Here is a 16,637-nt window from a genome sequence, read left to right as displayed (position 1 = left end):
TAAAAAGTGTGTCCGGTGCTAAATGTGTGAGAACCACTGATCTAATGCATTATAATACACATTGTCTAATACAATTGCGTGGTGTTAACTGTGGCTAAACTATCAATGCAGTGGAAAAGTTTGCAATCCTTGCACCAGAATTAAGAAACATCAAAATATTCAGCTAAACACAAAATGGTTCGAATTTTGTTACACGGTGTTCTTCAAACTGATACTTGGCTACCTTTCACTATGTAGATATTGTGGATTCAGAGTGTGGATTATTCCAGTATCATGGGCTGGTTCACACATACATGTCCTTTGCGTGATGGCAGCATCAGGATAACATGCACGTGTGAATGGGCTATCTCAGACATAAGACTATAGGCTGAATGTTTATATTTCCTCCTATCACCGCTTTAAAACAATGCTTTGCCCCCTTTCCAGGCAATGGCTGGTTTTTCAAGGAGCCCCAATGAGAAGAAATCCGGAGCGAAGGTGACCTCTCCTCACTTCCTCTTCCAGTTGGCTGCAGCCCTAGACAACCCCAATGTCAAATCACTGGAGGTAAAGGATGTACACAGTTTGTGAGAAAATTAGGGAATGCAGATGGTGGATGATTCGTTTATAGAGCACATGCCATAGAATTGTAAAGCTGAAGGGAGTAGATGGGGATTCGGGTGCAGAAGGAGCAGGTTTGTAAGGTGTCAGAATACCACACTGTAAGTGCAAGGACAACCTAGCAGGGGACAGCAAGTGCTCTTCCAAAGTATCTCTTGCTATGTCATGTATCTAATCAGAGAAGGCACATCATTTCAGCCATTCCAGCAAATTATCAGACACCGCACATCAACGTCTTGAGTTTGAATTCAAAAATGTTTAAAGTCTTCCAGTGGTTGTGTTTTTATTTTAAAAAGGCCTCTCCCCCAGTTTCCCACCCAGGAAAGAAGGGAACCAGGAAAGAAGGGAATGGTGAAACTGCTTCAGAGGGATGCAACATCTCGGTCAGCAGAACCGAAGCCAGAATCCACCTTTCTGTGTCTGCATAGCTAGGAACAGTACAAATGCATAGCTAGGAACAAGTACAAACAGTACAAATGCTAGGAATAAATAAATGCAGTTTCAACGTCTTTATTCCACCAAAGATGGTCAAGGGCAGTGTTTCTCAGCACTTGCCCTCCGCTGTACCACTTCACACAGTCCTCCTATTCAAAGTACCACCGGAAGTTACATCATTGCCAGTTACTTCTGGGTTGGGAGGCCAGATGGGATGTGACAAACACCAGTAAGAGGCTCAGGGTGGGCAGGAGGGCATTTCCAAGTGCAGAAAAGCATGCTTTGGAGCTCTGCCTGCCGAGCTAAGCCTCCTGCCACTATCTGTTGTGACACATTCCTGGTCTCACTGTTGAACAGCAGGGGTCCAGCAAATACCACTAGACACCACCTCAAGTACCACTGGTGGTACCTGTACTACTGTTGAGAAACACTGGTCTATGGTGCTCCCCAAAGGAATTATTCTGGAGTCATTTCAGTTCCCTTAACTGTGCTTCCCCTTCCCTTTCTCAGCATCATTTTACTTTTGTTAAATGACCTCTGCAACAGCCAGCCAGCCAGCCAGCCAGGGCCACATTCACTGACCTCACCCTCAGACAACTTCACCCACAAGCTGCTAGCATTCCCCTCACCCACAGGGCATCAATTCAGTGACAAATGGCAATAGGCTGCTTGTTTATCTATTGTTGTAGTTGTTTCTGCATTTTTATCCCACTCTTCCTACAAGTTGCTTAGGGCAGTGTGCTTCATTCTTCTCCAATTTATCCTCACAGCAACCCTGTGGGGTAGGCTGAGCTAAGAGTGCCCGACCCAAGGGGATTGACTGGTTACCAAGTGAGCACTATGCTTGCGTCATGATTTGTACCTGAGTTGAACAAGGCCTTTTCATAGTCCAGCACATTAGCCACCATACCAGGCTGGCTGCTGGCTCAGTAAATTCAAAGACATAGCCTGCAGCTTCCCTTTCTGTGGTCTCCAGTGAGCCTCAAGAGAAAAACAGAACAAATTCTTGGTTCTTCAGATTGGCCTTCTGTATGGAGTAACTGTAGGCTTCCTTTCACAGTGGCATGAAGATGGGAAGGGCATTCTCCTCCATGCCAAGCTCTACGAGGACGAGATCCAGAGGCACCAAGAACTGTTTCCAGAACTTAAGAATCTGAAATCCATCTCTGTGCTTCAGGCCTGGCTGGCAACCTATGGCTTCAAAGCAAGAACGAAGTACGTCCTGAGAGAGTTCTCTGTCCCATTGCGTAGTGGCAAAGCACATGCAGAAGCACTGGGATTCCTGAAGTTGAAAGCATTAAGGATGCAAAGTAGCAAAGTTAGGAAAGACTGCGGGAGGTCTTCACGACCTGCATCCATCAGAGTAGGCAGTACCAGGCTAGAAGAACAGGTGGTCTGACTCATTGGAAGACTTCATGTGTGTGCAAATGGTGCAAGGACCATATTTTTGCTGGTGGCTTCAGCGCAAAGCCCCCCAGCAGCAAAGGATGCCTTGCTCTTTCTGTCAGTGAGCCTAGCATCCAATTGCTATGAGGCTACAAAAGGACTGTGGCATGTTAACAGAGAGCTGCTCCTCTGCAGGAGGATTTCATAGCAGCTCAGGTGGAAGGCTTTTTACCCAGAGGGCAAGACTGTAACAAGCAGGGATGGACACAGACAGGGTCAGCTTTAAGCCAATTGGACCCTGTGCCTAAGGACACCGCCCCACACCCACTTGAGGGTAATCTAGGCTTGTTAAGTATATACAACAACACATTGCAGGTTTTTATAGAGAACAGCAACAACTTTAATTTTCTTCTGAATTCTTGAAAAGTCACTAGTGTTTGTTTGTACTGTTTATTGCTTTCTCTTCTACCATAAAGTCTATAATAAATTTTTTATCTCTAATTTTCTACAGACCTTGGCTGTGAACCTAAGCCCCACAAAAAAATGAAAGGCTGGCCCTGGACTCTGATGGATCCAGCCAATCTAGCAAATGGGGCTAGCCTGTAGTGGTCTGTAAAGGGTCACAGATGCTTCACTGGAAGTGGTAGCTCCTCCTTCTCCAGACATTTTGTTCTTAGTATCTCTCCCCTCCACCCACAGAACAGACTCCGACATCCTCATTTTCCAACATGCAGACTTTAAGAAACTCCCTCTGAGGACAGAGGAGGCAGACTGCCCCAAAGCTGAGGTCCCTCAAATTCCAAAGCAACCGAAGAAATCCAAGAAACGGAAAAGTGCACTGGATGTCATGGTGATCCCGCCTGCCAGCACAGGGGGTGCAATGCCTTCAGAATCTGCAGTAGACAGTGAGCACAAACGGGCAGAGCTACAAGCTAGGTCTCTCTCAGCAGGGCTGGCCCATAATGAGGTCAACTGTGGCAGCTGCCTTAGGCAACAGATTGGTCAGGTGGTGCCCACCTCCATCCACCCACTTGCACCTACTCAGTGGCATCACTAGGGGGTGTGGGAGGGGGTATGCGTCACACTGGGTGACACCCTCAGGGCTGACACACTAGTGGCCAAAATGTGGAAATCTTGGTATTTTTGAATCATGCCATGTTGAATGATATTGAATGATATATGATTGGTGATTTAATGCAGAATGCAATGGAACAAACCTCGCTGAAATTATTCTATCCAAAGTTATAGCCAAATAACCAGAAAAGGAAAAAACAATTGCAGTATGTAACAAAAAGTGGATTTTCCTAACTCAGAACTGACCAATGAAACTGATTGTTCTGAGAGCCAGTGAGTTGTTATGACACAGCAGGGAACCAGTAAGTTTTATGGGTCAGCTCTTATTTCCATGCATCAGAGTGAGTACTAGAACTCTTCTTCAGTTGTGTGTCATCAAGCTGGCCACTGGTTTTTTGTTGGTTACTGATTTTTGGGTGACCTGTACTGTTATATATTAAAATAAATAGAATGGGGTTACCCCAACCCTAGTGATGCGTAGTGAGCACTTAGGCTGTGCGGATGATACTGTAATTTATTCTGTATGATCGGAGGTTCCTCATGGGAGTGATGTAATGAGCTCTCACACTAGGTGATGCAAACCCTAGTGTCACCTCCGCCTCCATTGCCCTAACCTTCCACTCTCAGCCCAGATGCTCCTCTCCTCCACACTCCATCTTCCTCTTCCTTTTCCAATCTGGGGATGGGGAGGAGGCTAGCTCATCAGCACCATGTATGGGAGGCAACATTTGGCAGGCTCTCTCAGACACCAGGAAGTCTTGGGTTGGCTCTCATCATTAGGATATGGTTGCTGCTGAAAGAGATTTGGGCTTTGGTAGAAAGTGGCTGTCATTGGGACACTAATATTAGCAATATTTGTATATCAGTTTTCAACAAAAGTTCACAAAGCTGCCTGTTACTAACTGTTGCTTTCCAGAGTGGGATGTTTGGCCTCTGACTGGCTCCACCGCATAGCCAAGACCACCTTCTATGCTAATGGTGACCCATGAGTTATTTGTAACTTATGCAGAAATACTGACATTTACTGCTGCTTCTCTTTCTTTGCTGATCTTTCAGGAGAATGGACCTTACTTTTAAGTTCTACCCTTTAAGTTCTGTGACCCCCCCCCCCCAATCATTTCCAACACACACAATTACTAGACTTCTCCAGAAAGGGCACAAAGAAAGACAATTAATAAGTAGTTTAGTGTTTACTTGGACTACCAAAAAGAGAGCCACCACCATTTCCCAAACCCATTTCAGGAATGGGAACTCAGGTTCAGGAATCCTTGCATTGTATTCAAAGGGAAATCTGCTCCTTGTTTGGGGAGGGATGAATAAGGCCCTTCTAGGCTGCCACTGCTCAAGTAATGACATGAGCCTGCAGGACTGGTTGCTTGCTAGGATAGGTACCAGGTGAAGCACAAATAAAAATGGAAAAGTCATTCCAGCTGCAAATATCTCCCACACTGGGGAAAAAAAGCCAAGGTATGGCCAACAGGTGCTACAGTTCTAGTCCCACCTGAGCTAAATACGCCTGTCCTCCAACATTCACGTCATCTTATGATTTCTAGGGAAGTCCCAGCGTCTGCGACCCTTGTATCAATACATTAACTATGACAACCCAGAGATGAACAGCCCATCAGACAAGGAGTGTGACCTGCCTCAGCCAGAAGCACCTTCTACCCTGGAGAACAAAACAGGGCTCTCAGAACAGAGAACAACTCCACCAAAAGGTAACAAGTGGAGAACAAAGAGGGAGGGTGTACCTGTCCCCACCCTCAGCCCCAAACCCAACAACACAACCACAGTTGGAACTTGGAAAGAATGATGGGTTTGCCAGAAAATGGTGCTTCAGGGGCTTTGAAGGGCTTGGGGCTCAATCCTATCCAAATTTCCAGCGCTCATACAGCCATGCCAATGGTGTGTGCTGCTTCTGGGGATGGGCAGTCACAGAGGCCTTCTCAAGATAAGGAAACATTTGTTCCCTTACCTTGAGTCTGCACTGAGACTGCATCAGCATTGGGAAGTTGGATAGGATTGGGCTCTCAGTGAAGAAGTGAGATGGATGAGCCCATTCTTGATGTATTAAGATTCCCTCCTAGGCAGAAGTTACTAGCTATGAAATTACTAGGGTGAATGACTAGCTATGTAACATAGCTATGTAGCTATGTAATTCAAGAGAAGCAGAAGTCAACTAGCACTGCTTTCACCCACTAACAAGCAAGGACATTGTTCCACTAACCCCCCTTTTCCCCTTTTCATCATCAGAGGCCCTCCTCCAAGTTCTCTTTCTTTCTGAAGCAAGATGGCTGAGGAGGACACTCTCAGCTACGGCCACCCCATATGTGTGCACGCACTCCTTAGACAGGTTACCTTGGCACAAAATGTCATATTTTCAGTACCAGATAAAGACCTTTTCCTTTTCCCCAGACTTCCAGCATGTAATCAGCACTGTTTTAACCAATGGTTTTGTTTCTTTTACTGGCTCTTGTTTTTCTGTATTTCTGCTGCCTTAAAGCACAACATTTTATTGTATTTATTATTCTTCAGTTGTCCCTTTTAAAAACCAAAGTGCAGCAATAAGCTTTGACATTTCAATATTTCAGTCACAGAAGACAAAGGCAAAGAAGTGAGGAGCCCAACATGTGCAACTGCGGGCATTGCAACAAAGACAGAGGTGGACACGTCCACACAGGTTGCCATTGACAAGATGCTCAGTGTCTGCGCAGCTCACCTGGTCCCACCATTGTCACCGCAACTCAAGTAGCGACACAGAGTGGGTGACATAACTCCTTCAAGAGCAGACAAGCCGAAAGCCAACTCTGCTCCTTGCTCATTTACAGCACTCACCAGAGATGGCCATGTGGCTATATGCTCCTTAAGCGTACCTGCATTATATTCAAATGAGATGTTTGCATTTGTCTTATCCTTTGTTTGCAAAATAAAGAGATATTGGGTTCTAGCACATGTAGCTCCAGACCACTAAGGGTGAAACAAACCAAGATGTGGTGGGACTTGAGCGACTGCTGGACAGAGTTCAGGGCCAGTCCACCCATCTCATCAGGCTCTACCAAAATGTCCAAAAAGAAATGATGCAATCACCATTTCCAAAAAGAAATGATGCAAGAAATGATGCAATCACCAAACAATGATGAGACCCTTGTTCAGAGAAAGGAGGCAAATTTAAACTCTCTCGCCATTTTCAGGCAAACAGCAGCTTGGAGGTCAATTTAAATCAGGAAAATAAGGCAGGGGACAGGCGTAATGCCCCCCATCCACCCCCCCAGGATCTCAATCTAATCCCACCTAGTCTGTTTATAAATGAGTCAGGGAATCCAAGTAATGGATTGCTACATCTTGCCTAGTGTGCCCTCCCCTCTATCACTGCAGTTCATGCCAAAGCATTCTCAGTTCTTAAATCTGCATACCATCCACACAGCACTGAGGTCCCCTTACTGTGGAATCTGGATTTTTCTAGCACTGAGCACCATCAGCTCTCCATTTGGTTAGCCCACAAAACCAACATCTGCAATTAGAATTAAGACTACAGGTGTTATGATTTAAAAAAAACTGTAAAGTCTCAGAATAGGAAAAGGGAAAAAAAGGCACAAAGTCCTCTCCTGGGGAACAGGGCAAACAGATGATACAGCTGGCAGTCATAACTGCTCTTTGTCCCTCCTCCCCAAAAATTTATAATTCACAAGAACACACGATGTTTGTTAATGCTTTATAGTAATGTACAGGATTAAAATCTAGTAGGAAACAATAAAAACATTCAAGTAAACAATATAGCTCATACAAAAATGTTAGCGACCCCCTCCTCAGTTTTAGCCCAGTGAAGAGGAGCTGACACTTGGGAGCTGCATGTTAAGATCTGCTCTGCAAGCAGCACCAGGGTTCCCACAAGATACAAGCTCGGAAGGAAAGGGGATGGGGAACCTTGTCCAGTGTTTGATTAAATCCACTTACCTAACCAAAACCAATTCTTAAGTGTTTCCAGTTAACTATTCTTATCTAACCAGCACGCAGCCAAAGATAGCAATGGAGTATTTATTTTCCCAACCAACTTTGCATTCCTTGAAGGAATAAATTCCTGCCTCATTTGGAAGCCAGGTGCAACATCTCTTGAGTCCAAATCAGGCTTGCAAAGCTGGCCGTGGTTTTGGCTTTCAGTGTGGGCAAACAAGCAAGACCAAAGGATTTCCATGGACAGTCGGGTTTGGTTGGCAGCACTTGAACAGGGCAGCAGAGAAGGCAGGAGAAGAAGTGCAAAACGTCTTCTGCCCCACTCACTTGTCAGGAGGGGCAGCCCTGATGTGTGCCAACAGCAGCTAAGTCAACACAGCAGTCAAACCCGGGAACAGAGACCTTGGCTGGCATTGCAGAGCCACAGGCTCAATCAGGAACATTCAACACTGAAAGTCAAACTAGATGTGACAGGGGCAGCATTTACATTTCTACCCCATTCACATATTTAAAAAGTGGGGCGTGGAGGCAAGTCTAACAGCAAAGAGAGTGCACCAGAAACAGATGCTGAATCCATCCCCACATCCTGACCTCTCCACCTTTTGCTCCAAGCACTTTCTCTCTTCTGGTACTGGAGCAAAGCACAGAAGAGAGTGGCTGATGGGAAAGTTGCTTTCCCTGCACTTCTCCTGCACACTTCTCCTGCACACTCCCTCTACTGCTACAGTTAATAGCAATATTAATCTCACTGTGTATGTGAACAAAAAGATGACATGAATAGGAACTTGGGAATGCCACATCACACCTTGGTTGGTCCTAAACTAATTTTAGAGACTGCAGTCTGTTCTTTCCACTTCCCTGGTTGACCAATTTTAAAAATGTCTTTCCTTATGTTCCTTCCTTCCCACCCCCCTCCAATTAAGAACAGGCGAGAGCTCATATTCCTATAAAAGAAAATAAAAACTAATGCTCTGTCCTGTCATGTTAAACTTACAAGAATGATAAAGCTGTGCAAGGAAGGGACACTGACTCCTCCCCATGGTTTGATTTGTTTTAGCTACTGCTGAGTGCAAAGGGCAATTCAAGTTTTCCTAATGATCCACAATGTAGAAAGTTCAGCTTTAAAAACAGCACAAACACACACACAAACCTGCAACATTTAAAACTCTCTAAAACGAGTTTGCGCGCAAAAGGATTTCCTTAAAGATGCTATCCACAAGTCTAGTTCCACATTTTCCCTTCCCCATCCTTCAAAATAGGAGATAAAATGTATCTGTCTAAAAGATTCCTGCACATTTGCAACATTTCTGTCCTCCAGGAATGCCTCCATTATAGGTTATTCCTCTGCAGAGCCTCACACAGGTTTTGGTTGGCATCTGGCTCCTCAGTCATGTCCTCCACAGCTTCCCATTCCCCAGACCTGCTGGATTGTCTAATGGCATCTACAACGCTTTGCATGTAGAGACCATCTTCAAAGGAAGCTGCCATAGCAACTGGCTTGGGATCCCAAGTGCGCTGGTCTTCCTGGTCCTGGAAGGACTGGCGGAGCGCTTGCACCAGATACACCATCCCTTTAAGGTACAACATGGGTATGTCTTTGAATCCTTTTTCGGAAAGCCCTGCATTGATGTTCAGAGAGTCCGCAAGGAGGAGCTCTTCTTGGGGGGCAGTGTTTTTCTGACCATACAAATCTGTGCCACGCGCTATAAGGCGCCCGGCAGACCCAACAATCATGACCTCATGGACAAATGACCCAGGCATGTTAAAGTTAAGGGTCACCGTGCTACAGATGCCTCCTGACATCAGCATCTGAAAAAAGCAAAAGTCATCGCTGGTGACGTGTCGAATGCCGTTGATGACAGAGTTCTGTTTGACAAAGGTTTTCAGCAGGCCATGGACCTTTTCTGCCTTTCGGCTTGTCAGGTGAGTGAGAAGGTCTATGATGTAAGTCCCCATCGTGTGCAAGCCGCCCCCGCCCATCAACTCATCGCAGATCCAGTTGTATTTGTGGCTAAGAAGGCTCCCCCAGTACACTCGCACGTCACAGACCAGGATGTCACCCACATAGTGGTCCTCAATTAACTGCTTCATTTTGACGAAAGCCGGCAGAAAACGCAGGACGTTGCCTACAATGCTCATGAGTTTGGGGTAGTATCTGGCGGCGGTGACCATCCGGAAAGCATCCACAGAGGTAGCAGCTTTCTCACAGATGACATTCTTTCCAATTCCTGCAAATAACATAAAGCCACTTAATTTGGAAGTCATTGGGAGGACCACTACACTCAAGCAAGAATAAAAATAGTTTAGGGAACACTGTAAAGCATCATGTAAGCTGTATAAGTGATTTAAGGTCCCTTTCCTGCAAAGCTAAATCTCTTTTAGAGGGAGAGGGGAAGAAGACAAAGACAGAGAAGACTAAGTTAACAAGGGATCCAATAAAAGTGTGATGAAGGGTTACAGAAGATTGGCTTTACCAAAAAGAATGATAGCCTTAGGCAGTGGCTCTCAAACTGTGCACCATGGTGCCTGTGGGCACCGTGGCAAACTCACAGGGGCACTGATGGATGTCCCCAGTGGCCTCTTTTTCTTGGCTGCTGCCATCTTGGATCTCATGAGATCTTGCATGTTTTTCACGAGATCCAAGATGGCAGCATCCAGGAGAGCCAGTATGGCCACTGCAAAGAAGGGCAATGTGATCATGGAAAATTTGGGAACTGCTGGTCAGTGATGAACAATTCCTTGGCGAACCAACAGGTTTGGCTTAAGTCTTAGCCAGGATAAGTTCTATAAAAATCTCACAAGCACACACAATGTCATTTTTTGTAACAAACTTAAGCCTTGAGAGCATCAGCTGATTAACCCTATCTGCCCTGCATTCATTCAGACATCCAATGATTCTTTTAAACCACCAAGGAAGTATTTAGTGCTTCCAGCAAAACTCCCATAATACTTTCCAGTACCACACACAGATACTTCTACATATTATTGGGCAAATAGTGCTACAGACCCATATATGGAGAAGGAGCCCTTCTCTGCTTCAGATGCTAGCCTTAATATTGGAACACTGAAATCCATTAGCAAGATGCTTTGTGACTGGCAAGGTAATTGGTGGATCTCAATCTCTGTTCCAGCAAATGCTAAGTCAAGCTTTCTTGAATGAGCTGTCTGCAAAGTTTAAGTCATTCATAATTAATAATGTTTTTGCTCCCTGAAGAGCTTCAGTGTTGGAGCTATGCGCCCCAGTAGCCTGCAGGAACAGCGCCACTATGGAATATCAGCTTCCATGCTCTGGCTATACCACATGAACATGAAGCCTCTGTAGCCATTTCCAGCAGTTCTTCAACGGCAAGTTTATTTATCCACCTGCTTTTGTGCTTCTGTAAGTTATGGCAACAGGGATGATTGCCAATGCTGGCAACAAACACTTAATGCTTCCCTTTTGCTGAATTTCTCCTGGTATTTGTTTCCTACCAAGGATTAAATCCCATGAAGTAGTCTTTGTAGACACCCGGTGGTAAGTGAAGCAGCAACAAAAGCATGCTGGCAGATTTTCCTCTGTCCTTCGGGGCTTTGGCAATGTGGAAATATAATCACAAGCATAGTAAGAGTCCCCTTCTAACCTCTATAAAGCCATTCTTGTTTTGGAGGCCTGCCATCCAGCGTCAACTCTGCTCAGGGAGGAATGTGAAATCCATTCCAAGAGACAGTGTTGCCTCGCTGCTTCCTGTTTATCACACCCTTGAAACATAGAAGTCCTTGCCCGGGGAAAATGCACCAAGCCCCCTCCCTTTTGGCCTTTAAACAGGCCTTTAAAACGTTGACTTCCGGAAGGCACTTTCATCTCTCTGACAGATTTTTATGCCAGTATATGTTATGTATCTAACATAAAGCAGCTGCCTTATACAGAGTAGCATCTACACTGACTAGCAGTGATTCACTGTGACACAGACTTTTCCTGGAACTACCTGGAGATGCCAGAGATGGAATTTGGGATCTTCTGCATGCAGAGCTTTACCAATGAGTTATGACCCCACTGACCCCAGTTTCCTAGAGTAATCTAATTCTTGTAGTTTTATTGTTGCTGTTCCTTTTTTTGCAGCAAGTCACCATGCAAAAAGTTCTTTTTTAAAGCAAAGGATACAAACATGTAAATAAATAAAATACTTGTAATAAAAGATATGCACAGACCAAGCAAATATGGTGCATGTCACTACCCCCTAACTTTCTCTGCCATGATGCATGTAATATACAAAATACAAAACAACTCAGAAAACATAACAAAGGCTTGCCTACAAAATCCAAAACTGAGTTTGGATCTCTTGCAGCCCTTGCAAAAAATCCAGCGTTTTGGGACCAATGGAAGCAGGTGTGGCAATATCAGATTTGGCTGCCTGACAAAATTCAAGGGGGAATTCTTCTTTCCCTCTGTTTTCCCAAATATTTTTGTTCCTTATGTGTCACACTATTATGCAAAGCAACTTTGCAAAACATACAAACCAGTATAAGAGGGAAAAGCCAGGATTAAATTATTTCTTTTCACGCATGTGAAAAACTGACAGTACACAAATACGCCTCAAGCAGTTTGCCCAAACACAATCAACAAGGCACCCAAACAAGTATTGCTCAAATTTTAGTAACATGCTGTTCCATTATGATTCCTCAAGACAGATTGGGGGGAGGGGGTTCCATAACTACACAATTCTAACACATGGTCCCCAAATCAAGTCTTCAGTTTTATATTATCAATTATTCAGCAACAATCATCAAGTCCCAGCCAGAATCTAACTAGAGAGGGAAAGAAGGAAGGCTTTAAACCACAGGTAGAACTTGTTTGAACCAACAGGAAAAAGATAGTACCTAGAGCTTTCACAGCAATTTGTCGTGTTAACGGTGGGGGAATGTTGATGCAAACCAGATCCACATCCTGGTGGAGCAAGACGTCATCTGTCCGACTCGTGTAGAAAGAAATGTTCATTTCCTCAGCTAGTTGCTTTGCTTCTTCTTCAGTTTTCCCCCAAAGCGCCTGGATGGAGAAGCCTTCTGCTCTCAGCAGAGGCACCAGAACTCGAGCTGAGCTCCCAGTCCCAAACACCCCCACACCTGGAAGCATTTTCATTGTGCGTCTTTTTCATAAGTTAATTCCTGAGCACGGGTCTCAGGCATGAAGATGAAACACTTCCACATTCTGTTTCATCCATGGCTCCTAAAACAGGGGGGACAATGACAAAGTATTCAACAAGCAGACATAAGCAATTGTGTTGGATGCCCATAATGCTAAACAGTAGACAAGCACATTATGAAAATTCTTTTATTTTTATCATATTTGTTTAGTGGCAGTCAATTTTATGGGCAGAGATACGATTCACAATCATACAAAAACCTTTTTGTGCGCACAGACACACCCCACCTGAAATCTATATACATCTCCCTTCACTTTCTTTGCCCTTTTGTCACACATTCCTATCACAGCCTAATGGCGCTATGAATTATTGCTTCCATGTGAGCTTTGTACAGAAACATCAGACTTGTCCTGCTTGCATTTTATATCCTTTCTTTTGGTGCCACTGTTTACATTTTTTCCCTCTGTACCCAACAAGAATTATCCTCCGTTGGCAGAGATAGAAGGACAACATTCCCTACGCCTGACAAAGTGGGCCCTTGTCCATGAACGGCTGATGCCACAATAAAGTCTTGATGTAACAGAAAACTCCCTCTCACACCTCCAACATTTCAGAGTGGAAAACAAGGTCACTGTTTCGCAATGGTACTCTTGACTTAAGTTTGTTTTTCAAACAGGCTCATATAATAATAATGCTAATATCAATTCTAATATTATAATACTAATCATCTAATGACAACTGTGCTTTGCTTGATATTGTTAAACAACAATCAAGAAAAGCACAATTGCCACTAGTTCTATTAGCATTATTTCACACAACAAATGCAACATATCAAACCACACGTACATTTTGGGAACCAATTGTGTAGTATATTTCTAGATGTCAAATGTCTACCAGGAATTTATGATTTTAACAAATTCATGTCTCATCACACTCATTTTTAATTCTCTTTTCATCCTGCTAATTGGGTAAGAGGCAACCCCTGCTAATTGGGTAAGAGGCACTTTTTCAAGTGGGTGCTCCTTTTTTTAGCAGGGGGAGAGTAACTGGCCCACCTCACCCCAGCACTGTCTGTTTTAGTGGCTGTCTGCTGGTATTCTTTTTGCATCTTTTTAGATGTTAGCCCTTTTGGGACAGGGAGCCATTAGATATTTGATTTTTCTCTGTAAACCGCTTTGTGAACATTTAGTTGAAAAGCGGTATATAAATACTGTTATTATTATTATTATTATCCCCCCTTTTTACATTCCTATATGTCTTCATAGTTAAGTTTTATGCACCTTATAAAGCATGTAATTGGTTGTCATTGCAAAGTTCCATTAATAAATAGGGAACCTATTCTCTCAGACACACACCGAGGACTATTGCAAGCGCATCACTCTCCTTCTGTTTTTTCACCTTGCTGAAGATCCTCTCAGCTGCTGGACAGCATTGTAAGAAGATCAGACACAACAAAATTTCTGTTTTTATATTTAAAAGATAAAATTTTCTTTGAAAATAGTGAAAGTGAAAAATAAAGACTACAAAGAAATCAAGAAAACCTGAAGAATACTAGCAATCCTGCAGCTAGTCTCGGTTGCATTATAGGCTAGCAGGCACCTATAGGTACCTATAAGTATAGGCACCTATAAGAAGCTTTATAGGTGGGGCTCTGGGTGAGGTTTAAAAGAAAAGGCAGTCAAAACAGGAATCAAAAAAGAGTGTCTCTTTCTCAATTTAAGAAAGTATTTTAGAAATAAGTAAGAGACTATTTTTATAAGATATACAATACTTATATGCTTAATGATTATTGATAAGTACTTTGCAGAAGAACAAAGTAATTTAGATTTATGACTCCACACTTGCTATATATCTTTCAATGTCCGTTTTTATTACAGTCAGTTTTCGTTATCTGCTAGGCTTAGGTTCTGGGAAAACCTAGTGGATGCTAAATTAGCAGATATTGAATATCACTTAATTTGTTGAAGGTTGCTGGCCCAACAATGAGGCCTCAGAGATCAGTAGTAGGGAGGGGGTTGCTTCACCTGTCCTCCTCCTCCACCTCCACCTGTCTCTTGGTCCCTTTCCTTGGCTTGCTCCAGCCCCAGATCAGCTCTCAGGTAGCTTTCCAGAGACCTCTGCACCGCCAGAGTTATGAAGGTTCAGCTGGAGTCCCCATGATGGTGCCCAAGATGGTGGGGCAAGTCTGGAAGGGGGCACAAATGTGGCTGATGATTCTCCATAGGCCAATTCCAATGCCTGTTTGATGCAGCACCAGAACATTATTATTGGTTTGCCCCAGAGCAGCGCTCAGGAAGCCTTCCAGAGACTTCTCCTCATCAGCATCTGACCATCGCCAGGGTTGTGACAGTTCGGCTGGATGCCCCAAAATGGGACAAGTCTGGAAGCGGACAGAAATGTGTCTGACAACTCTCCACGGGCCAATACCAATGCCCATTTGATGTGGTGCCAGCGCAATGTTGGCATCCTTCAGTCTTCGAAGACTATGGTATCGCGCTCTGAATGGTGGTTCTAGAACAGAGTGTCCTCTCCAGTGTGTGAAGCCTAGGTAAAGTAGATATGGAGGATAGACTGTTTCCCATGCAGCAAATCCCCCCTCTCCACGTCACTGAAATGGTCCAATGGAAAGGCAGAGGCCAATATGGTTGGTTCCAGCGGCATCGCAGGAGTTGCCAAAACGTGACTGTGTTCAGCCATGAACTGCCTCAGGTGGTAATTCTAGAGCTAATACATGCCAACTATCCCCTGGGGGCTGGGGATAAGAATAGGCCCTCAGTCTGGCTGTACTTGTCGTAAGAGGCGACTAAACAGCACCGGGTAGATGGGACCCGTTAGCCTGGGAAGGCAGCTCATCTGAGAGAAGGAAAACTCTGATCCCAAACCTCCACGGCCAGTACAATATTAGCAGGCAATGAGGAGAGGCGCAGATAACAAGAGGTGGGTGGCAATTCCTGCCCTCGTGGATTCGTGTATAAAGAGAACTGACTGTGCTTGTTTGTCGTATGCTGTGGTGTGTGTTACTGTATGTTTAAGGCACTGATTGTCAACCCTTTTCATCTCATGGCACAGTGACAAGGTGCTAATGTGGTCAAGGCACACCATCGGTTTTTGACAATTGACAGGGCCCACCATGCTGCTGGTGGGGGCCTCACACCCCCAGTGGCCCTGCTAAAAGATGACCCCTCCAACCTCCCACGGCACAACTGCGGACCATTCGCGGCACACCAGTGTTTCAACTATCGGTTTTTGGACCACTGACAAGGCCGCCATGCTGGGTGGGGGCTCACATCCCCCAACGGCCCTATTAACAGACGCCCCTCCCCCAAGCTCCTGAGGCACACCTGCGGACCCTTCGTAGCACACCAGTGTGCGCCACGGCACAGTGGTTAAAATGGCTGGTTTAGGGTACTGTGGGTTTGTGTTTGTTAATGTCAACTCTCTTAATTAATTAAATTAATTAATGAACAAATGAACGATGGTCCCCTGCCCCCAGTGAAAGGCAGCCAAAGGGAGGGGGGCTGCCCTTACCCACAGGGACGCTGGCTCGCCCTGAAGCCTCTGGGGTTTCCCACATGGCTTCAGGCCCCGCTTCCACCTGCTCACCTCCCTCCCACGACCTCCAGGATGCCCCCACTGCTGCCCGCCCTCCTTCCACATTCACACGTTCATCCCCTAGACACGTGTCTTCAAAGGTACTCACGCGTGGGAGGCGGGAGGAAGAGGAGCAGCGCAGGGAAGCTCCGTGTCTGTGTGTGTGTGTGTGTGTCTCTCTTTCTCTCACCTGAGGCCCCGGCAGGCGCGGCGCAGCACCCCGCCTCCTCCAACCACCGCCGCACGGGGTGTCCGCCTCAGTCATTCAGGGCCACCCCTCGGCGGCTCTGCGCATGCGCGGGGTTCGAGCGGGATGGAGAAGTTCCAGGCCACGCCCCCAGGTCTCCCTGCCCTGCAGCATCGGTCGCTGGATACAGCAATGTGGATTCAGGCTCTCCCTCTCGCGCATGCGCGCTCTTCACCGCCGCCTCCTCGCCTCACGGGCCCCCTGGAGGACGGGGGTGGCAGCGCCGCTCCCTCAGG

At 45.4% G+C, this 16,637-nt stretch overlaps 1 protein-coding gene across 2 annotated transcripts; it reads right to left on the bottom strand.

The window, feature by feature from the left end:
• Positions 1–7,206: 7,206 nt before the first annotated feature.
• On the bottom strand, positions 7,207–16,424 carry GFOD2 (Gfo/Idh/MocA-like oxidoreductase domain containing 2). 2 transcript variants are annotated; one of them, XM_066637266.1, is made up of 3 exons: positions 16,345–16,424; positions 12,301–12,646; positions 7,207–9,671 (listed from the first exon to the last, which is right to left on the bottom strand). In XM_066637266.1, the coding sequence occupies exons 2-3, from the start codon at positions 12,557–12,559 to the stop codon at positions 8,773–8,775; spliced, it is 1,158 nt and encodes a 385-aa protein (XP_066493363.1). In that variant the 5' UTR covers positions 12,560–12,646; positions 16,345–16,424; the 3' UTR covers positions 7,207–8,772. The 2 variants fall into 2 exon arrangements, with proteins under 2 accessions (XP_066493363.1, XP_066493362.1); XM_066637265.1 differs by having other exon boundaries at positions 16,264–16,410.
• Between the last annotated feature and the right edge of the window lie 213 nt (positions 16,425–16,637).

The sequence above is a fragment of the Tiliqua scincoides genome, chromosome 9 (assembly GCF_035046505.1).
Source record: "Tiliqua scincoides isolate rTilSci1 chromosome 9, rTilSci1.hap2, whole genome shotgun sequence".
Classification (NCBI taxonomy): domain Eukaryota; kingdom Metazoa; phylum Chordata; class Lepidosauria; order Squamata; family Scincidae; genus Tiliqua; species Tiliqua scincoides.
This window is presented reverse-complemented; position numbering and strand designations above follow the sequence as displayed.